General features: G+C 45.2%; 1 protein-coding gene across 8 annotated transcripts in view; it reads left to right on the forward strand.

The window, feature by feature from the left end:
- IQCK (IQ motif containing K) overlaps positions 1–23,481 on the forward strand; it is a 140,838-nt gene that overhangs the window by 911 nt on the left and 116,446 nt on the right. For all 8 annotated transcript variants that reach the window (XM_080681872.1, XM_080681865.1, XM_080681871.1 and 5 more), the window contains exons 2-4: positions 4,802–4,866; positions 6,487–6,616; positions 8,515–8,612. In XM_080681872.1, coding sequence (XP_080537998.1) covers positions 4,802–4,866; positions 6,487–6,616; positions 8,515–8,612 — 293 coding nt within the window. The remainder of the gene's footprint in view (positions 1–4,801; positions 4,867–6,486; positions 6,617–8,514; positions 8,613–23,481) is intronic.

Below are 23,481 nucleotides of genomic sequence, written 5' to 3' on the forward strand. Positions count from 1 at the left end.
ACGCAGCAAGAGCTCAATAATATTAGCTCTTAAGAAGTAATGTATTTTTTTTTAATGGAACTCCCATTTGACCCAGTGATCCCACTTCTAGGACTATATCCCAAGAAACTAGAAACACCAATCAGAAAGGACATATGCACCCCTATGTTCATAGTAGCACAATTTACAACAGCTAAGATTTGGAAACAGCCTAAGTGCCCATCAGCAGATGAGTGGATTAAAAAACTGTGGTACATCTACGCAATGGAATACTATGATGCTTTAAAAAAGAAGGAATTCTTACCATTTGCAACAGCATGGATGGACCTGGAGAGCATTATGCTAAGCGAAATAAGCCAGCCAGAGAAAGATAAATATCACATGATCTCACTCATTTGTGGAATCTAATGAACAACATAAACTGATGAACAAAAACAGATCGAGAGACAGAGAAACATCAATCAGACAGTCAAACCTCAGAGGGAAGGCAGGGGAGGGCGGGGGTAAGGGGGAGAGATGAACCAAAGGACTTGTATGCATGCATATAAGCCTAACTAATGGACACAGACAACAGGGGGTGAGGGCATGAGTGGGGGGGTGGTGGGGGGCAATGGGGGGTTAAGGACACATGTAATACCTTAATAAAGAGAGAAAAAAAATTTATAGATATTTTTTCAGCTAAAAATAGTATATTTTCCCCATTTCTCTGTCTAGTTGCTTATTACTAGGCCAATAAAACAAATTAATGTTATATTTTTATCTTATATTCATACAGAATTCTGTTATTATAAAATATTGTTAGTAGGTCCCTAGTTTTGTAGATAAGTGAAATAAACATAGCAAATGAAGACCAAAAAAAAAAAAAGTAATGTAAGCTCCTCAGCTCCAGGCTGTAAGCTCCTCAAGGTCAAGAACTCAGCTTTTTCATTCTTGTGGCTACATCACTACCTCAGCCATCTGACAGCACTGTCCAGTAGAACTTTTCCGTGTGGTAGCCACCCACATGCAGTTATTGAGCATTTGAAATGTGGTTAGTACAGTTTTGGAACTGAATTTTTTATTTTACTTAATTTTAATAAATTTAGATAGCCACCTGTGGCTAGTGGCTACCGTACAGGTCAGCAAATGCTTGTTGACTGGAAAAAAGAATGAATGCGTAGTATATGTGTCCAGGTCGGAGTGAGTGATGAGTTGAGAGAAGTGGGAAATAAGAGAGGAGGAAGAGTACAGTGGACTCAAGAATGATAGATGCCCTCAAAGGCTATCCATTCCAACTTCCATCCAGTGCTCGCTTTCCTTCTCCATGCATACGTTGCATTATATTCAGAAAATCTTGTACCCATTGGTCCTTAGCTCCTTGGTACTAATCACTCTACCCTAAAGAACCCAGTCAGATATTTGAACGTTTCTCCAGAGTTTTCAATTTTCCGAGTTAAATAGCTCTTCATAATACAATTTGCTAGTGGTGTTTTGTTAGAGAAGCTGCTCAGCTTCCCCTACAAGGAGTCATCCTTGTACCTACCTGTTGTGAGGATTAAGATGGTGTATGCAAAGGAGCTCAGCAGTGTGCCCTACGTTTTAGAAGTGCTCAATATGTATGTGTTATTGTTGACAAAGAAACATGCTTTGCATTGTGTTTTAGAATCGTGAGATTTATTTTAGTCAAACAGGCCTGTAGGGAGAAAGCAAAGAGGAAGGGTGCTCTCCGAAAAGCAAGGGACTTGATAGGGTTACAGCATGAAGTTAAAGAGATCAAGATGGTGAATTGTACACACTGGCACACTAATGACTATTATAACTTAGAGGAATAAGCAGAATTTCTTAAAACATTCTAACAAATGCAGTTTTCTATAACAAACATAGTAAATTCAGTTTCTCACAACAAACATGAGAAATAGGATTTGGGGGAAATCCTATCTTCGAGGTAAGTATTACATTCTGTTAGGAAATATACATTTAAAAAGCAAAATCCCTGCACTGGCGATGTTGCTCAATGGTTAGAGCGTCGACCAGCACAAAGAAGGGTCTCAGCTTCAATTCCTGGTCAAAGACATGAACTGTGCCTGGGTTACAGGTTAGATCCCGGGAGAGGGGTGGTGCAGGAGGCAATCAATCGATGCTTCTCTCTCTGAACACCCCCACCCTCTCTAAAATATCTGGAAAAAATATCCTCAGGTGAGGATTAACAACAACAACAAAAAAGAGTACACTGGCTGAATAAATGTGTACATAATACTTGTAGCAGCCTTGAAAGATTCAACATAGTGGGCTCTCAGTAAATATCAAGGAATGAATCAGTAGATTAAGGGTCAAAAGTAATTTGCCATACTGTTTGGTTCATTTATTCATTCATTGCTTCATTCATTCAGCAAGTATTCTGTGGGAACATGATGGTGAGCACAAACAGACCCAGGTAATTCAGTCACAAAACACACAGTCTATTAAAGAGATTAATTTTTACAAATTTCAAAAAAGGGTAAAAGTAGTATGAGCTTTTAAGAAAAAGGACACTGTTACAAGGTTCTAAACTCGGATGATTTGACCTAATGTAGATCTAAAGTGAATAAATGTGTGTATTGCATATGTACGTATAATTAGTAAGCGCATTGAAAAGAGTAGGTTGGACCTATGCCAAATCTAACTGGCTGTTGGTTGTAAAGACATGTGTGATTTATACTCTCTACATGACATCTCTGTATTATTTGGAATTTTCTCACAATAAGCTCTGGCAATCAGATAAAGGAATAGAGCTGTATATATCTTAAGTTCAGATAAATAGCTTTCACACTATTTTGGTGATTCTCAAAAGGTTGGGGAAAGAAGGGTGAATCTGCATGCTTGTTTGAGAGGGAAAAAAAGTGGTAGAGTTAGAACTATTGTGATGGGCAGAATTCTCAGTGGCCCAGCCCCCCAAATTCCCCTAGTGCACTTACCTCCCAATTATTGATCAATCACTAATCTAGACATTGCTGTCTAGAGACTTTTCAGAAGTAATTAAGTCAGTAATCAGTTCACTTTAAATTAGAGAGATCATTATAGGTGGGCCTGACCTAATCAGGTGAGCACCTCAACTAAGTCAAAGAGATTGAAGCAGAAGACACTTCTGCTTGCCTTCAATGAGCGAATGACCATGTGAACTGCCCTGTGACAAGACCCTGAGAGCAGCCTCTAGGGAGCTGAGAGCAGTCCTCACCAATATCCAGAAAGGAAATGGGGACCCAGACCTACAGAAACTGTGAATCCTGCCAACAACCATTGAGCTTGCAGAGGACCCCAGCCCTCAGATGAGGTCACAGCCATGGCCAACACCTTGGTTTCAGCCTCATGAGACCTCACCCACACCCAGACTCGTGACCCACAGAAACTGAGGTAATAAATTTGTGTTGTTTTAAGTAAGTTTGTGATAATTTGTTATTTTGGGAATCAAAATTGCTTATCACCTGCCACCTGGTATACTTGTCTCCAACCTGATACCTATGAATTAAAAAAAAATATGTTTTTGCTTAGAAATGCTCTACTGTCTGTTAAGGAACTAGATAATGAAATAAAACTTGTGTCCAGGACAACTATATTCCATTAATATCCTCTTGCCCAGAAACCTTTTTTTCTCTCATCAATGCAAAGCAACTATACAATTACCTTTAAAACATTGACCTTTCCAGAAATACGTGTATCAGTCTTTCCTGGCAGGTGGCACTGATATGGCCACGGGCATTTTCTGCCCTCTCTCAGCAGCAGCCTTGCCTGCAGAGCATGTGTGGACTGTTCTGTGCATGAAGCTCTCCAACAGGTGGGCTGTGATCAGCCTTGAAACCTAGCAATGGTACTCCACCTCACTGCATATGAGAACCAACTAGAGAACTTTAAAAGCACTGATTCCCAGGCTCTTGCCCCAGACCTACTAGTATTGAATCAAAATTTCTGGGGTTGGGCCAAAACAGTTTCAAAAAGCTCCCAGGTGATTCTAACGTGCTGCAAGGATGAGAAACAGCTGGCGCTTACAGCAGGACTTCTCCAATGTCTGTGTGGTGTGGGTACAATGCAAGCCCCCTGGTCTTATTAAATGCTGGTTAAGTCCAGCAGGGCTAGGGCAGACTTGAGATGCAGATTTCTAGCTCCCAGGGATGCCGGTGCTGCTGGGTCTGGCCGTGCTCTGAGTAGTGAGGGCTTATGGGCTGGCTTTTCTAGTCATGTACTCCAGACGGGAGTCTTCCCTCTGCTGCTGCTTCTGCCCTCCTCACGTTTTCCTCCTTTTCTCTCCCCTCTCCGCCCTGGATGCTATATTCTTCCTAGGATCCTCCTCATTCTCTTGTAGTTATCATAATTTGGGTCAAAATCTAAAGTCGTACTCTCAGGAAAAGTCTTAAACTCTTTACATAAAGTCTGGACTCTTCACACAAGTGAATAATTATCTCATTCATTTTAAATAAGGTACTTCACATTAATTATTAACTTGTAATGGCCAGTTATTTTTCATTTCTGTAAACCCCCAACCAAGATAAAACTTAAGAATTTTTTTTAAATATATTTTATTGATATTTTACAGAGAGGAAGGGAGAGGGATAGAGAGCTAGAAACATCGATGAGAGAGAAACATCGATCAGCTGCCTCCTGCACACCTCCTACTGGGGATGTGCCCGCAACCAAGGTACATACCCTTGACCGGAATTGAACCCGGGACCCTTCAGTCCGCAGGCCTACGCTCTATCCACTGAGTCAAACCGGTTTCGGCAAACTTAAGAATTTTTACTTAGAGGAAAGAAAATTACCTCATAAGCTGCAGTTAAGTATGGAATTGATGGTTTGCCTTCACTCCTTTTAGAGTATGAAGCTGAGCTGCCCCCCTTTCCAGAGGGATACAAAATCAAACAAGAAGCCGTGATTACCGTGAGTACTGCCCCACCTGAGCGGTAAATGAAAAGCTCTCAAATGAGAACAGTACTGATAGCTGTGGGACTGTCACACAGTGTCATGAGTTAGGAAAGACATTGGAGCTAGAACCAGGAACGTGGGCCAGTCCTAGCTCTGCTTCTAACAGTGTGACTTAAAGGGTACTTCATAAGCTCTTGGGCCTCAGTTTCCACATCTGTTAAATGGATCAGGTAATCCTTGACTAATTCACAGTGCCTCTGTGTGGCTCAAATGAGATCCTGGGTAAGAAAGGCCTTTATAGTGGAGTCACCACATGTCCATATTGGGGACAGTTGCAGGCAGAGCAGTTTTCCCCAGACGTGCCCAAGGAGGCAAGAAGACACCTGTATTAAAGGAAGGAGGGCAATAGCAGCAGCCAGGAAGAGAGGCCCTCGGCAGTTGGCTTGTAGCAAAATAGGAACTTAATGGAGTTTAAAATGAAGCAAGATCCTGAGAGATGAAGGGACTTTAGCAGAGTCACAGGAATGGACCCAAACCTAAGACTAGATTTCAAGTTCATTACTGCAGCTGCTGCTGTCAGAGAACCTTGTCTAAGAACTGTCTTGGCCTGGGATTGTCTTTTTTTCAAGGCGTCCTGTTCTTGCTTTATGGACGCACTGTTTTCTCACATTTCTCTACAGATACCAATCACAATCCCTTCCCTGAATTGTGCTTCTTCCAGGGTCAGTTCTTTGTAGATCTTGATCTTTGTCATTTATGCTGTTGATGTTCTTTATCTGTGTGGGAAGCGTTGACTATTTATTCAGAATGTAAAATGCGGGCCCAAGTGGATTTTTCTATGTAGCTGGTATGGTTTTCTTCTGTTGTGCAGATGGGTTTGTTTTCTAGATACATCTGTTCTGTGAGTAGAATCACTGCCTGAGAGCTCACAGGGAGTGACTGACCACTGGAAGACTTTTATTCAGGGTCCGCAGGCAGGGAACCTCCAAATGAATGGTAAATTTTTTTTTTTTTTTAATCTTTTGACCACCAGCATGGCACCCTGAGTAGTTCTACTCCTTCCAAGGCTGTTTTTAAAATTTGTTTCTAGAAGAGCCATTGGAAAGGAGAGCTGGATAGAAAATGCTGCTGTGAGCCTAGCTTCACACGTATTGAGGGGGCAGGAGCAAGCAGAGGGGAAATGTGGGCAGCAGACCAGTGGCGCCCCAGCCACATTTTCACTTAACACTCTTGTTCATTATTATCCCCTTTTCGTCCTCACCCTCTGAGGACGTGAACCCCTGAGCATGAAGCCCTCGGGAATCCTGGTGGGAAGATGGACTCCCATCCATCCAGTTTCAGGCTGTGGGTTCTGGGCTGCTGCTTCCCCTCTCTTACCTGACAACTCTAATTTCTGTTTCTTCTGGAAATGTTGGCACATCTCTCATCCACAGATGGTCCTCGTATTCTTCTATTAGAGGGCTAGTCTTCGTTTGCCATTTATGTGTCTCAGGAGGGAAGAAATCTAAGACTTGTGCTCAATATGCCCCCTAGAACCTAAAGTCTGATGCAGACTTGTATTCCTGTCTTAGGTTACAAAAGAAAATGCAATTATTTAAACTATTTCTATGAATTGATTTTCCCCACCCCCACCAGGTTTCACCGATGGAAGAAACCCTTTTCCATGGCTTCAGTGCAGAGCACCGTTACCCATTTCCTCATTGGGCCACAGACTCACACATACCTTGCACTCAAATCAAATTGGAAACAATTGATCCCAAAACCTGTAAGTAAGGAAGATTTCCTCTTTCCTAGTTTGGGGTTTGTAACATTGCAAAACCACAAGGTGGGGTTGGGATGGACAGACAGACCTCAGACTATGTAAATAACAAATGTGTTCTTGTTTTAATTATTAAAAGAAGTAGCTTTTTTCCATTGATTTATCTTTAGGTTGAAATCTTACCTAATAATAGACAAAAATGTAAATTGACTGTACCTCCGCTACGCCACCAGCCAATCAGGAATGATATGCAAATTAACCCAACAAAGATGGCGGTTAATTTGCATACACCACACGCCGAGTGACGGGGTGGGCGGGACACTTGTGTTGTCACCATGGTCTCTCAGGGCCTCTGGGCAGCATGGGAAGGCGGGGCTGGAGCGGAAAGAGGTGGCTCCCAAGTGGAAAGAGGCGGGTCCTGGAGCGGAAAGAGGCTGCTCTAGGGCCTGAGTGGAAAGGGGCTGGGCCGGAGTGGAAAGGCGGTGCCGGCAGCCATGGCGACAACGCAGGCGTTCTGCCCCACCCCTGGTCTCTCAGGGCCTCTGGGCAACATGGGAAGGCGGGGCTGGAGCAGAAAGAGGTGGCTCCTGAGTGGAAAGAGGCGAGTCCTGGAGCGGAAAGAGGCGGCTCTGAGGCCTGAGTGGAAAGGGGCTGGGCCAGAGTGGAAAGGCGGTGCTGGCAGCCAGGGAAAGGAAAGCCCATTCTAGCACGAATCTTCGTGCATCGGGCTTCTAGTATAATGATAAATAACTAGCATGCTCTGATTCTGTGTTAAATACAGAGGGGCAAAAATGTGAAAAGTAGAAGAAAATACCTGCCCTGCTTTGGGGGTTGAAGCCAGAGACATAGGCCTCCTGCCTGTGCCCCAGTTCCTCCGGGCCCCCTGGGGCCAGGGCCTCTCTGACTGCTTTGTTCTCTTCTCTCTGCTCGTGTGCTTTAGGCCTTGGCAACCAGCACCATCATGACAGTGCCATGGGGCTCTATCCACTGTACCCACTGTTCCTCTCTGACTTTAGTTACCCCCACGTCCTGTGTTCATTTCCCCAGCCTCACTGTGGCCCTGGCCCTGTGTAGTGCCTGGCCTGAACCCTCACTGGACTATAGAGGTGCCCAACTCAGCAGCCTCAAGTAATACTGAAGGCCATGTTATTTCCTGGACAGTTCTTTTTTCTGGTTCAGAAGCAAATGTTTCTCCCAGATTAACTTGGTCGTAAACCCTGAGAAAGAAGACACCTACTAAAAGGGTTCCCAGTAACTAACTGGGCTCAAATTATAAAAAGCAGAATCCAGCAGCCATTGCTAAACAGGGGCCTCTCACACAAGCTATGCTTTAGGGAGAAGATTGCACTGAACTGCCTAACTGCACTATTTCTGCTAACCCTTATAAAGGAGTTCCTGGAATCCTCTTTCAACCCATAGCACTGAGGCTTTCCCCATCCAACTGGAGCTGTGTAGCCCCCACCAACCAGACCAGCTCTATTCTGACCAATCATGGCAGTGCTTTTTGGACCAATCAAATGATAAGGATTTGGGTCCCTCATTTGCATGAGGACAGACCAATTAGGGACCAGGGTCTGGGACTTCTGTCTATAGAAGCCCCTCTGTCTCTAAGAGTCCACTTTCCCTTTACACAGAAGGCTTAGTGTCCCCAGCTGAGTTGAAACACCAAAGATGTCTCACCTGAGCAGTGCAGAGCAGAAAGGTGCAGAGCAGAGCTGTCTAGCCAGAAAGGGGCCTGGCCCCAGGGTGCCCCACAGCTATGCTGCATCACAGTTGTTTTGCATTGAATAAAGTTTCCTTCTTCACTGCACCCCCAAGGACCATCAGGTTGACAGCTGACCATGACCATGGACCATCGGTTGACAGCCCTTTGGGATCTTCAGCTGGGCATCTTATTGTTTTAGGTTCCCCCAAAGAATATTTGGAAACGTTCATCTTTCCAGTTCTGCTTCCTGGTATAGCGAGCCTGCTTCACCAGGCAAAGAAAGAAAAATGTTTTGAGGTCAGTGGTTTTATTTCTTTACTACAGGCCCAGTGCACGACACTCGTGCACTGGGAGGGGGGTGGGGTACACCCTCTCACAATCTGGGACCTATTGGGGGATGTTCAACTGCCGGCTTAGGCCCGCCTGACTCAAGTAATACTGACATCAGACATCCCCCGACGGGTCCTTAGCGCTGCCGCTGAGGTGAGAGAGGCTCCCGCCACTGCCACTGCACTCGCCAGTCATGAGCCCGGCTTCTGGCTGAGTGGTGCTCCCTCTGTAGGAGCGCACTGACCACCAGGGGGCAGCTCCTGCATTGAGCGTCTGCTCCCTGGTGGTCAGTGCTCGTCATAGCGACCGGTTGTTCCACCGTTCGGTCAATTTGCATATTAGCCTTTTATAATATATGATTTCTAAACATTCATTTTTATCATATGATAACTCATTACCTCAGTACCATCAAGTGGTTGTTCTCAAAATGACCCCTTTGAGAGTGAGAGCCTGTGTTTGAGGTCACTCAGCTCTAGCCCTGGCATGGAGTTGTGCACACACATGCCCTGCCCTCTGCTGGCCACTGGTTCTGGAAGGTTACTTGCCAGGTTTCTTGGGCCTGCTCTCCGGTTTGTTACTCCTTAGCTTTTCTCCTGTGCTGGATTCATCAGCCCACCTCTGGCCTCTCCTCCTCCCCTTCATGCCAGATGCCATGCATGGACCTTGCTTCAGGAGAGGCCTGCCCAGCAAGTACTCATACATACTGGTCATTGTCCCACTGCAGCCAATCACCTGTGTGAGTCGAGTCCCAGTCCTGGCACAGCCCCACATAAATACCCTTAGAGACTCCCTCTTTTCTGCATGTGACAGGACACACTGGGTGTGTGTGTTCCCTGCATTTTTAGAATACTAGAGTTTTGGGTGACCCACATGGAAAGAATAAAATAGCAACAACATTTAATATTGACCAAGCACTTGGCAAAATGATACTAAAAAAAAAATGGCAGTAACCACAGTGCAAATCCAATCCGTTTGATGGCCCCAGGGTCTTTAAAGCACTCCAGGTAATGGTGTCACCACTTGGTTTCCCTTCAGCACAGGCTCTCTGTATGACAAGAAGGGGATCCTGCACTGATGGGTTTGTAACTGAGGAGACAATACTTTGATATTATTCTAAAAGAAATGCTTAGTTTTGAGACATGGGTGAATTCAAAGGGAACCTTCATCCTGCCTCATTCCCCTGACTTGCCAACACAGACCGGGTCCTGATGGAACCAGGGAAGACCACCAGGAGCAGACCCCCTTTGACTAACAGCAGGGTGTGCTCTGCTCAAGGAGGGTAAACAGACGAGGCTCCAGGCCCACGGGCTCCCTTCACGGCAGGTTCACTGCCGCTGTGATGACAGTGCTGGGAGGAGTGCTACGGAAGCCGTCTCCCTGAGCACTTGCCCACTGAGGTCCGCACTGGTCAGATCATCTCATTTTCCCCTCTCAGCACCCTCGAAGCCAGAGCCCCTTCACATCAATGCCCTTTTAGGAAAGAGGCCCCTGGAACTCAGGGAAGTTGAACATTACCTACAATAGCCTACCTAGTGAGCCACGAAGCACATCTTCAACCAAGGCCAGGTGATACTGGGGCCTGGGCTTTCGTCCCTCCCAAGTAATGGGAGGTGGAGGCTGTCCATGAGAAAATCCTGGGTTTACGTTCATAGCCATTTTCTGGAGGACAGATTGCAAGTTTTCTTAGGTTATAAAATCTAAGCTGCTTCTAATTCTAATGTATTTTTCATTTGCTCATTTGGCTTTCCCTGACAACTTAAATCTTGTCCCCTACTCAAATTGACCTTCCTCTCCCCTGTGGTGTTAAAACAGGGTTTGGGTGTGGCCAGGTGAGTGGGAGTGAGGCCGGAGGCCAAGCACAGAGCCCTCAGCCTGGCCTGCCATTGTCAGGTGGCCTTGCCTCTGGCTTTAGGACCTACTGCTAAATAAGGGAGACCTCACAAATCACATTTCAGGGAACTTTTATTTTAAAATCTTGCTATTGGCCAAAGTGTGTTCAGTGTGCTGTTCCTTTTATTGGACCGCACAAAGGATGGAATGCAATAATTAAACAATAAAATGAGCACAAGCGAATAACTTTTATTTGAATGTGTTTAAAAATATTTTAAAACAGATTAAATCATCCAAGTTCAGTTCTATTCAGCAAATGTTTATAAGCCCCACTGTATGCTGATCACAGGGTCAGGCCTGGGGCACGGAAGGGACAAAATACAGCCCTGCCCTCAAAAAAACCAGCCTGGTAGTGAAGGATAATGGTGAACGAAGGTTGTTTTTAACTTTTTGTCCTCTGAAATAAGAACGGATGTAGCAAAACGACTAGAGTGGATCTAGTCGGAATTCTCTTCTAGACCATAGAGTAGCTATATTTAATTGTGTATCCTTTATGCAAATGTACTTAGCTGTGATTCTTCTTATTTATAACCCTTCCAAGGACACAAAAATCAGCTAAAGGGCAGTGTCTGAGATTTCACAATGAGCCTGGCTGGAGTGGCTTGGTGGTTGAGCTTCGACCCATGAACCAGGAGGTTATGATTCAATTCCCAGTCAGGGCACATGCCCGGGTTGCGGGTTGGGGACTCGATCCCCACTGGGGGGTGTGCAGGAGGCAGCCAATCAGTGATTCTCTCTCATCATCGATGTTTCCCTCCCCCCCTCTCTTTCTGCCTTCCTCTCTTAAATCAATACAAATATTTTTTAAACAAAGATTTTTAAACAAAGATTTTACATTGAGGGTGGCATATCTAATGTCTACCCATCAATAATTTTGTAACAAGGGGGTAGAAAGAGTTTTAGCCTCTAGGCAATGGTAAAATGCTTTGAAAGAATCAGAGAAATTTCTATTTCTATTGGAGATTAATGAGGGATCCTTGTGTCAACTCTTATTTCCTCTTTGACCTCCCACAGATGTGCTGCCTTTGGGACTAATGAAAATGGTCTGACCACCAGAGCTGCAGGGTACTTGCATGGGGCATTCAGGTTTAAATGATCAAGGAATGTAGAAAATATGGCTCATTCAAAGGGTTAAACTTGCAAGAATTAATAAACTTTAAAGACAGCCAGGCACACTGTAGTTCAAAATTGACTCTTCCCTTGCAGAACGCCCTAAGTAATCTCTGAGCCTATTTCTTTACCTATTAAAGGGATGACACAGGTGCTCCTGTGACCAGGAGGAAGAGGGGACATATTTAGTGATGCTCACGGCATCACAATGGGATGTAACTGTCCTGCCACAGTCCCTCCAGGCTGGGCTGGGCAGCTCAGTATTTTGAATACTACACATAGGCAAGATGGGTGAATTACCATTAACTTATTTTACTTCCTGACTTAGGATTTCTTAACTAAATCTGATTCCCTCCTTTCCCATACCTTCCCATCCAACATTCCATCCTCACCCCACCCCGGCATGTAGTCTTATGGTTATTTTTGAAGGCTTATAATTATACTAGTGGCCCGGTGCACGAAATTCATGCACATTAAAAGGGAATTAATTAGAGGAAATATTTTAATATTGCTATTTCCCCTTTCTCTATAATAGAAGTGTCAGGTTAAAGGAAATTAGTAAAATGTATATGAAAATAATATATAAATGTATTAATAAACTGGCCAGGGATGCAGGCAGGCAGCTTCACCTCAGTGCTGGGCGGGGATGCACACCGGCAGCGCCACGTCCCAGGTCAGGGACACAGGCAGGCAGTGTCACATCCCTGGCCAGGGGCGCACACAAGCAGCATTACGTCAGCGCAGGGTGGGGACGCAGGCAGGCAGCGTCATGTTAGCGCTGGGCAGGCCTGCGCGCGCCTCCGCTGGGGGCTGCCCCCAAGCTGGGTGGCCTCCAGGCCAGACCACATGGCAGGCCTGCACGCACCTCCACTGGGGCCTCCCTGGGCCAGGCCGTGCGGAGGCCCTCCTAGTGATGGCAATCCCTGCCCACCCACTCCTGCTGTGCATGCCTCCTGCCGAGCGATTGTGATGTTATGGTGCATATTCCTCTGTTATTATATAGGATCACTGACATCTCAACATTTGTCAGACCCACGTAGCACTCCTGTTATCCAGATCTGCACACAGACTTGCATTTTCTTAATTCAGTTGTTCTTCACACCCTATCATTGGAAATACATGCTTAAACTGAATGATAACTGGCCAGAATTAATAACCCAGCCTTCTTGTCTGTCTCCACAACTGGACTTCAAATGGCTATAATACAGCAGCATAATTCATTATTTATTGGTACCATTTAAATTCTCTTGTGCGAGAGAACAAAAACTCACCACCTCCCACAACCACATCAAAATTACAACTAAAATACAGAATAACTGTCATTCAGAACCATCTGATATCTGGCTGAATGAAGTCCCACAACTAGATAAATAAAGAAGAAAACACACTGAAACCCATAGGAGGGGCAGAATGTGCTGTTTTTTTAATTGGGAGGCCACCTGTGAGGAGCAAGGGGGTCCCAGCTCAGGGTTCCAGTGTTGAAAAGAGAAGTCCCTGTAACTACATGCTATAAAAACCAATGGGGATTGTGGCTGAGTGACACTAAGGCTGCCAGAGACTGAGGCAGTCTCTCTTAAAGGGCCAGTGCATGAACTTTCTGCTTCCTCTGAGCTCCATCACCGGGGGACGGTATTGGGGGAACCAGGGACATATGGACAGGAACTGGCATCAGGCAGGAACTCGGGGGCAGCTTTCTCCCAGATGGGGTTGGTCGCAGGGGTCATTGTTCCTGTGCTAGGACCTCCCCTCTCCCAGGGCTGACTGGCAGCCATATCTGAGTTTCCATTAGCATGCCCCAACCTATCAACAGAAGGCCCAAGACCCAGCACTAGCAGCAGTCTGCCTTGCTTCTCAGAAGGGCCTCACCAGGGCATCTCCAAGCCCAATACAAGTAGTAGCCATCTGCAGATCCCTCTGTAGCTCTTGCCAGGTGGCCCAGGCAGTGGCTGACTTTGCACCTCCCAGGAGGCCACAGACCCAGTGCACCCGGTGGACAGATTCAGACCATAGCAGATTACAACTCTACACATCCACAAGCGACACGCTCAAGGGGCAGACTCAGTGAGCATCAAAGCCCCACTGAAGCAAGTCCTACTCCAAAGGGTTCTCTTCTGCACATCAGCTCTTCCACTGTAGGCACAGCTGGTCCTCACAGCTAATTGGTCTGGAGGCCAATTCCTCCCAGTGGTGCCAACAGCAATCAAATCTCAACTACAACAAGACTGTGCACATAGCCCACATAGCCCCTAGAGTGCCCAGCTCAGGGAAATGGGGAGGCTGAGCCACTGGGCCCTACAGGACACCTACTACACAAAGCTACTCTACCAATTCCAGGAGACATAGCATCTCTACCTAATGCATAGAAACAGGGAAGCAGCCAAAATGTGGAGATAAAACATCACAAATGAAAGAAGTGGAAGCAAGCAAACTACTGGATACAGAGTTCAAAATGATGGTTATAAGGTTACCCAAGGCTCTTCATGAGACCATCAGAGGTATTAATAAGAATGTCAAAGACATGAAAAAACAAACAAGCAAAAAACAGGCAGAAATTAAGCATACACTAATTGAAATAAAGAATAATTTACAGGGATTCAAGAGTAGAGTAGAGTAGAGGATTCAGAGAATCAAATCAACAATTTGGAATATAAGGAAGCAGAAAACACCCAATCAGAAGAACAAAAAGAAAAACTAATCTAAAAATACGAAGATAGTGTAAGGAGTGTCTGGAACAACTTCTGGTGTACCAACATTCACATCATGGGGGTGCCAGAAGGAGAAGAGAGAGAGCAAGATATTGAAAACCTATTTGAAGAAATAATGACAGAAAACTTTCCCTACCTGATGAAAGAAATAGACTTACAAGTCCAGGAAGCACAGAGAATCCCAAACAAGAGGAATCCAAAGAGGCCCACACCAAGACACATCATAATTAAAATGCCAAGAGTTAAAGACAGAGAATCTTAAAAACAGAAAGAGAAAAGCAGTTAGTAACCTATAAGGTAGAGCCCATATGACTGTCAGCTGATTTCTGAACAGAAACTTTGCAGGCCGGAAGGGAGTGGCAAGAAATATTCAAAGTGATGAAAAGCAAGGACCTACAACCAAGATTACCCAGCAAAGCTATCATTTAGAATTGAAGGTCAGATAAAGAGCTTCACAGACAAGAAAAAGCTAGAGGAGTTCACCACCACTACCAAACCAGTATTACATGAAATGTTGAAGGGTATTCTTTAAGAAGAGGAAAAAGAAGGAGAAGAAAAGATAAAAAATATGAATAATAAAATGGTAATAAATACATATCTATCAACAATTGAATCTAAAAATAAAAAAAAACATGGAATCTAATGAACAAAATAAACTGAATAAAATAGAATCAGAGGCATGCAAACGTGGAACAGACTGACGAATCTCAGAAGGAAGGGGAGAGGGGAAGAGATTAGCTATGGACACAGTAGGGTGGTGAAGGCCTGGGGCAGGGTGAGAACTAGGTAGAGGGGGACAAAAGGATACTGGGGGAAGGGGGAAAACTCTAATACTCTGTACAATAAAGAGTTAAAAATAAAAAAGAAAAAATTTGTAACAGAGAATATACCAGAGATGTCACATTCAAATACAAATCTTTTTTAATTAAGATAAATTCACTATTAAGAAACAAGGACTGCACTTCACATTTGGCGATACTGCCTACAGAATCCTTTCAGAAAACTTCCCTTGTACATGCTCTATGGCTAGTGGAATCTTAGACTCACAGGTAATAAGAATGCTACTCCGGACAGAGCAGGAACATTGCAGACTTGGGGTCTCAGAGCAGGGAGGACAGCCAGTTGTACACCTACTGCAGGAAAGCATGGCAGAGGCAAACTGGAGGCCTTTGTTCTTGGGATGGGAAAGGACAAGTGGATAACACAATTCAAATACATCCGTAACACTGAGACGGCCAGAGTATGACTAGGGGCTTTAGGAAGCCTTTAACAGTTAATTCACCAAGCACTAGTATCATGTAGCTTTAGGTGTTGTTTTTTAAAACCACACAATAAAGAAAAACTTTTTTTGCTAAATAAATAAATAATTTATTGAAAGCGTTTATATTAAGTTGTAAAGAATAATTGCTCATTTGTATTTACCCTTCTAGCCATTTTTTTCTTGCCCTCCTTATTTTGTTTTGTGATATGACAGAGCCCCAATAGTACATAGGAGGACCCACTAAACATTTGTTGGATAAATGAATGAATATGGTTCCTTAAAAGTCAGGCTCTACTTTCAAGATAGCAGTTAAGTTATGAGAACACTTGTCAGTTTGCCATGGCGATTACATAAGAGGCAACTTCCTGCCTGTCCCTGCAGTGTCCGGATTTGAAGTAGGCTGCACAGGTCTGTTGGAGCTAGAGCAGAGAAAGGAGCAAGTCCTCGGGGATTGAAGCTGGAACTCAAGAACAGTAGTTTCCAGCACTTTTAGGCCCTCTTTAAGCCCTGCACTTGCAGGCACTCATGGAATCCTCTGGCGATCCTCTGGTGGGTGCTTTTCTTACCAACATACAGAAGAGGGCTATGCATCCCCAAGGCTGAGCAAGCCAAGATTCACAGAAAGCAGCCTGGTTCCTGAATCCAGAAGTTTGATCGCTAGACCATGTTGCAGGTTGGCCTAAGGGCTTGACAAAAGCAGAGACCAGATTCTGACTGGAAAGGCGTCTGGAGGCTGTGCAGGAGAGGAGTGAGAAGCTAGGCAGCTCTGGGGCAGTCCCCAGGCCAGACCCTCTGCAGGCGCCAAGGGGCAAACCCTTCATTTAGGTTGTCCTATAAGTACATGACACTCCAAAAAGATAAGGGAATAAAGCAGAGGGACGGGGGGAGAGGCACTGCCTGACTACTGTGCTGTAGAGCACGTGGCCAGGTGTGCACATGCTTGGCGAGTGTGTTCGTGTGTGCACACGTGCCTGGCAAGTGTGTTTGTGTCTGCACACATGCATGGGAGGCGCTTGGGCAGGACCTGGCCTCAGAATCAGCTCCACCATGAACACACTGTGGTTTTCATTTTGATTCATTTAATAACCTGATTTTTTAGTTTATGTCATTTTAACATGTCATTTTTAATTTATGTCATTATGTCATTTTAATATTATGAATTGGATTCCAATTAGTTTCATAAAGATCCTAATCAAATACAGGGTGTCCCCCAAAAATGTAAACATACTTTAACAGTTGATAGCTCAATTTTGAAAATGAAATTTATATTTTTTCTGATGGACCATTCCTGGAGGTACTGCAATACCAGGTCGATGCATGGACGGAGTAAGTTCCTATTCCATCTCCCTATTCCAAAAATATATTTAATATAATGGCCTCGGAGAGAGGATGTATTCTTAGATATTAAACTGGTAAGAACAGATACTACACTTGATCTTAACCAAAAGGCCGAGAAGTGATGAAATGTACTTTAATAAACACTGCCTTTATAAGTATTCAAAGGGTGCATAAACATGTTTGGAGGGACACTCTATAGTTTGCTTATTATTAGACTAGTGGCCCGGTCCATGAAATTCGTGTACAGAGGGCGGGGAGGTGTCCCTCAGCCCGGCCTGCACCCTCTCCAATCTGGGACCCCTCAGGGGATGTCTGGCTGCAGGATTGGGCCTAAACCAGCAGTCAGACATCCCTCTCACAAACCAGGACCTCTGGCTCCTAACAGCTTCTGCCTGCCAGCCTGATCACCCCCTAACTGTTCCCCTGCCAGCCTGATTGACACCTAACTGCTCCCCTGCTGGCCCAATCGCCCATAACTGCCCTCCTCTGCTGGCCCAACTGCCCTTCCCTGCCGGCCTGATCGCCCACAACTGCCCTCCCCTGCCACGACCCGCCTCCTCCGCCAGGACCCCCAGGCCTCATCATGTGGAGTGGCCGCCGGGCCCTGCCTCTGCTGTGCACACAGCCATCTTGTGACGGTCATCTTGTGATGGCCATCTTGTGGCGGCCATCTTGTAACAACTTTGCGCGAGGGTGTGAGGACCACCTAGGTTTTTATTAGTATAGATAGTTAAATCTCATAAATGCTCAGGATAAAATTCAGCTTATTTAATTGTTCTATTCCTTAATTTTCAGAGGAGATCACAATTGAGAGACACCTCCCGCATGTGATTTCCACAAATCGTCTCAGCCTTAGCACTAGAAGGAGGCCCTGTGCATTTCATGATATGAATTGAGCAAGTGAAATAGATGTATTTAACCCTTTCCCAGATGGATGTTTGCAACGATGTGTGAAAAGGTCATAGAGAAGATTTAAGTGACGTGTGTGGCATTGAAGTGAGCATTTATAAATGAAGTCAGTGGGCCTTTTAGTTGTGCTGTGAAACTAGCTGGGTGCTAGCAGTGTTTTGTATTTTGTTAAACAAATATATTCTGTGACTGATAAAAAATAGAAAATGATTACTTTGTACGAATAGCTGGTGGAAGTGTACATGTAGGCCAGCTATATATCTGTACAGGCATTTCCTTTGTGTAGACCAAGCATGTCAAACTCAAAGGCTAACACAGGCCAAATAAACAAGGTGTAAGTGTATGTGGGCCGCAAAAAACCAAAGCTTCAATTTTCATAGGTTTATTTCAATAGAGACATGCTGAATATAAAGGGCTGAAATAAATGAATCATCATTAACATAAAATAATAGAACATTTTAATAAAAATTTTTTTCTTGAACTTTAAACTTATCAGACACTGAATAACTGCACAAATTAATAAGCGTAACACAAATAAACCTATTTTTCTTGTTCTCTGAAAGCAAAATATTTCCTGTTGTGCACACCAAACAAGTCAGTCCAAGACTAATGACGTGGCAATTGGCTGCTATAATATTCGCTGCTAGTATTAGTGGAGAGAAATGGTGCACCTGTGTGTAAGGCATGTAAGGGAAATGAATGCAACACAATTATAGTAATCAGTCATTAGTGAACATTGTAGTTTGTTATTAATAATTATATATAGCAGGATATTGTAAAAATTAAGTTACGAAATTTTTATTAAAACTTTCTTACATACCTTATATTGGCTGGGTCGCAAAAATGTTCATTGTGAGCCACATGTGGCCCGTGGGCCACGAGTTTGACATGCAACTTATGCAGCATATATAACTTTTCAAGTTTCTGTAATGACTCAGGACGGCCAAATTCAGTGGCCTGTTCCAGGGACAGAAAGGAAAGTGGGCCAGAAGCAGAGCGCACATGCAAGGGATGGGGGAGGGGGTGGCCCTGCAGCAGCCACGTCACTGGTTGGATAGCCACCTGTTGGGACCCAAGCACTTTCTAGTGCCCTTCTTACTATCCTAAGATGAAAAGCTGAGATAACATTGTCTGTTTGCCAGTTGCCTAGTTGCTGTGTTGTTGTGTAACAAACTACCTGAACATTCCGTGACTTCAAACAACAGTGACGTATTATCTCTATGGCTGACTGGGCAGCTCTGCTGTTGGTATCATCTTGACTCACTCCTGTGGCTGCATTTGGCTGGTGACTGGGCAAGAGGGGAAGGTCCAGTCGCCTCACTCCCGTGTTGGGCCTTGGTGCTGGCTCTTGGCTGAGGCACACAGGTCTCCACGTGCCCTTGTCCTGCTGAGGCCAGACCTGTGCCTTCACAGCCTGGTGGTTTTAGGCAGTCTTTCAGGAGGGCAAAGGCGGCAGGGGAAGCCCTGGGATCCAGAACCCCAAAAGCATCACTTCCACAACAGTCCATTGGTCCAAACAGCTCACAAGGCCAGCAGCTGACAAAGCACCTCTTCAGCAGGTGAGGTCTAGACTCCATCTAGAAGTAGTAGCAAGGTCACATGTAAAGGGGCCAAGAGGTACAGTTAATCATGGGCCACCATCATCATCATCTATCTATACAGCAACTTCAAAAATATGTACAGTGGTCATTTACATTATAGTGGACTATCACATAAAGGAGAAGTAAAATAAAAGTCGATATATACATATATATAAAACCCTAATATGTAAATAGACCGAACAGCGGAACAACTGAACAACCAAACAACTGGTCGCTATGCTGTGTGCTGACAACCAGGGGGTGCGCGTGGAACATGGCAGGTGTCGGCCAGGGCAGAATGGTGGAGCAGGTGAGCGGGGGTGCCAGACCAAGGCAGGGCACCGGTTGCTGTCATCGGGGCGAGACTCTGGTGGTTACTGAAAATTCTTTGCTCCTGCGTACTATGGCCCTGTCAGGCGCTTGCACCCGTTGCTGGCACCCTGCGCCGGCACTGATCACTCAACACCGTCAAGAGGGTGTGAGCAGCAGCTGTTGGCCCTGATCGCCCCTGAGGGCTTCTCCACCTCCTCCTCTCCTGAGGGGTGATCGGGGCAGCAGTTGCCACTGGCATCCACTGATGGTGCCAGCCCCGCTCGCACCCGCTGCTGGCGCTGGCCCCAGTCGCTCTATGCCATCAGCTTGTGGGAGCGTCAGCAGCAGGAGTGGGGCTGCCAGCAGACAAGACCGGGTGCTGCGGCAGGAGGGGCTGAGTGGGGGTGTGGAGGATGGACCGAGACCCGCCCCTGTGTCCACAGAAGCCTCCCGGCCCACAGTTCCTTTCAAGGTGCACGAATTCATGCACTGGGCCCCTAGTCGTTTATAATATTAGTGACATGAATTTCCTTTTCTAAAGCTCAAGTAAAACTACACAGGGGAAAAGAGACATACGTACTACTATTTGTAATACTTCAAACAAATAAAAAAATAAATTAAAAAAAAAAACTACACAGGGAGGTATTCAGTGGCCATTTGCTTGCACCTATGCACAGAATCACCGTGAACACAGCAACTACAAAAGGCAGGTTAAACCCCTCAGATACTGTCACTGATATTGTCTATGGTGATGTGATTTTATGAAATGGTGAGAAACTTAGGTTCTGAATAAAGTATAGTTTTCTCTTGATCTACAAGGCAAGTTGCTTTTCTGCAAAAATCCATGTATGTTAAAACAATGCAAAAAGACCTTGTGTTTACGTGTTCAATGGAGTTAGGTTTGTGGCTCAGATCATTAGGAATAAGTTTTTTACCTCGTAAATATCCAGAGGGATATTTGAGAATATTTCGGTGACAGGACAGTGTTTTGCTGTGCGGTACTCTCCTGCCCACTGCAGGGGTAGAGTAACTGGCTCAGACGTCTAGGCTCCTTCTGGGGGCCGGGGGAATCCTGTTTCCTTGCCTTTTCCAGCCACTGGAGGCCACCTGCATTCCTTGGCTCCTGGCCCTCTTTTATCTCAAGGTCAGCAATACAGTCACTTCCACCTCTGCTTCCACTTTCACATCTTTTCTCTGACTTTGGCCCTCCTGCCTCCCTTATAAGGACCCTGTGATTACATTGGGTCCACCTAGATTTCCCCATCTCAGCATCCTTAATTTAATCACATCTGCAAAGTTCCTTTTCCACGTAGGGTGACATATTCATGGGGCCTGGGATTAGGACATGGACATCTGTGGGGGCAATGATCAAGCCTACTATACCCAGAATATGAAAACTAAATGGAAAAACAGTCCAAGGGCCGCAGGGCCAGGCAGCACTAAAACAAGCCTGAGATAACAATAAAGGGACCCCGGGGAGGGGCACCAAGGAAGTGTGTGCACCAAGGAAGGCAGGTGGAGCTGCCTTCCTCGTTTCCTGCCAATTGTCACCCTGCAGCACGTGGGCTTAGTGCATGTTGTCCAAGTTTTCAGTAGAAACCCCCAGTCCAGCTGTTACCATACACTGTCCCAATTATTTTTTTAAAGGTTGGGGACTGGGTGAAAAAGGTGAAGGGATTAAGCAAAAAAAATTACAGACACAGACAAAAATATAGTAATAAACTAAGGGAAAATGAGTGAGGAAGGTGGGAGAGGGGGAAGGGGAGATAAATGGTGATGGAAGGAGACTTGACTGGGAGTGGTGAACACCCAATACAGATGATGTATGGTATAGTTGTGTATCCTGAAACCTGTGTAATTTGGTTAACCTATGTCACCCCAATCCTATATAATAAAGAGGTAATATGCAATTGACCATCACTCCAACACACAAGATGGCCGCCCCCATGTGGACACAAGATGGCCACGACAAGATGGCTGGCAGGGGAGGGCAGTTATGGGCAATCAGGCCTGCAGGGGAGGGCAGTTGAGGGGGACCAGGCCTACAGGGGAGGGCAGTTGGGGGCAACCAGGCCTGCAGGGGAGGGCAGTTGGGGGTGACCAGGCCTGCAGGGGAGGACAGTTAGGGGCGAACAGGCCAGCAGGGGAGGGAAGTTAGGGGTGACCAGCCTGGCAGGAAAGGGCAGTTAGGGGCAATCGGGCCAGCAGGGGAGCAATTAGGCATTGATCAGGCTGGCAAGGGAGTGGTTAGGGGGTGATCAGGCTGGCAGGCAGAAGCGGTTAGGGGCAATCAGGCAGGCAGGCAGGCGAGTGGTTGGGAGCCAGCAGTCCAGTGGGATCGGGCCTAAATGGGCAGTTGGACATCCCTCAAGGGGTCCCAGATTGGAGAGGGTGCATGCTGAGCCGAGGGACACACCCACCGCCCCCCGTGCACAAAATTCGGGGAGGGTTCTAAATTCAATAGTAGATTCAATAATAAACAAATAAATGACTGTTGACAGTTTATTTCAAAAAGAAGAGTAAACTTAGCATGCCAACACCCTAGTGCAGTGGTTGGCAAACTCATTAGTCAACAGAGCCAAATATCAACAGTACAACGATGGAAATTTCTTCTGAGAGCCAAATTTTTTAAACTTAAACTATATAGGTAGGTACATTGTTATTAACTTAATTAGGGTACTCCTAAGTTGGCCTAAGAGCCACACTCAAGGGGCCAAAGAGCCTTATGTGGCTCGCAAGCTGCAGTTTGCTGACCACTGCCCTAGTGAGCTAGGTCTCACCTGCTGGTGATCCTGGTTTGTGTTCTTCACTCTGACTTCCTGCCTTGGGCCCATCAGGACGACTTGAGGTCCCCTCACACCACATCCCTGGGAACACAGCTACCATAGTCCCCCCTTATTTGAAGTTCTACTTTTCGTGGTTTCAGTTACCTATGATCAACCACTGTCCAAAAGTATTAAATAGAAAATTCCTGAAATAAATAATTTATAAGTTTTAAATTGTGTGCTGTTTTAAGGAGCTGTCCTGTTGGGATGTGAATTTAGAACCTAAATGTGAAATAGGCTCAGAGTGAAGGCTGACTTATTTGTAAGAATCTACCATTACCAGTTACCATCTGAGTGATTAATTAATGGTAATTAATGACAATCGTAGAATAATATGCCAGACATTATTTCACATCGTGATCTCATTTAAGTATCACAGCAACCCTTTGAATTGATGATTTTATTGTCTCCATTTTGTGGATGAGGAAACTGAGGCCCAAGAATTACCCAAATTCACATGGCCAAGAAGAGGAAGGGCAAGAGTTTGAACCATGGAATCGGAGCCTGGCTCTCAGTAAGGCTGTTAGTATTAAATACTTCCCTGAGACCCTTGGAATTGCTGTCAGATCCAGTTTGTAAACCGCCCAGGAACACCTTCTACATTTATAGCCATGCTTCCTTTTTTTCCCCCAGCAAAAGCAGCATTGATTGCTTCATTTCCTAGCTTGGCTGGGAGTTGCTTTTGTTTCTAAAAATCAAAGTCATCCTCAAAAGGCAAGGCATTGAAAAGAAAGTCATCAAGCTCTGAGCTGAGGGTTGTCTTATGCAATAATGGGCAGGGGATTTGTGACAGGGTTTGCTTCTCTGCTCTGAAGTTTTGTCCTCTAGCTTGTGGGGCATAACTTTGTGCCATGTGGCTGTAGTAGCAGACTTTTAAAAATACATATATGTGTTTTAATTGATTTT

Source organism: Plecotus auritus, assembly GCF_963455305.1.
Source record: "Plecotus auritus genome assembly, chromosome: 7".
In the NCBI taxonomy this organism is placed as follows: domain Eukaryota; kingdom Metazoa; phylum Chordata; class Mammalia; order Chiroptera; family Vespertilionidae; genus Plecotus; species Plecotus auritus.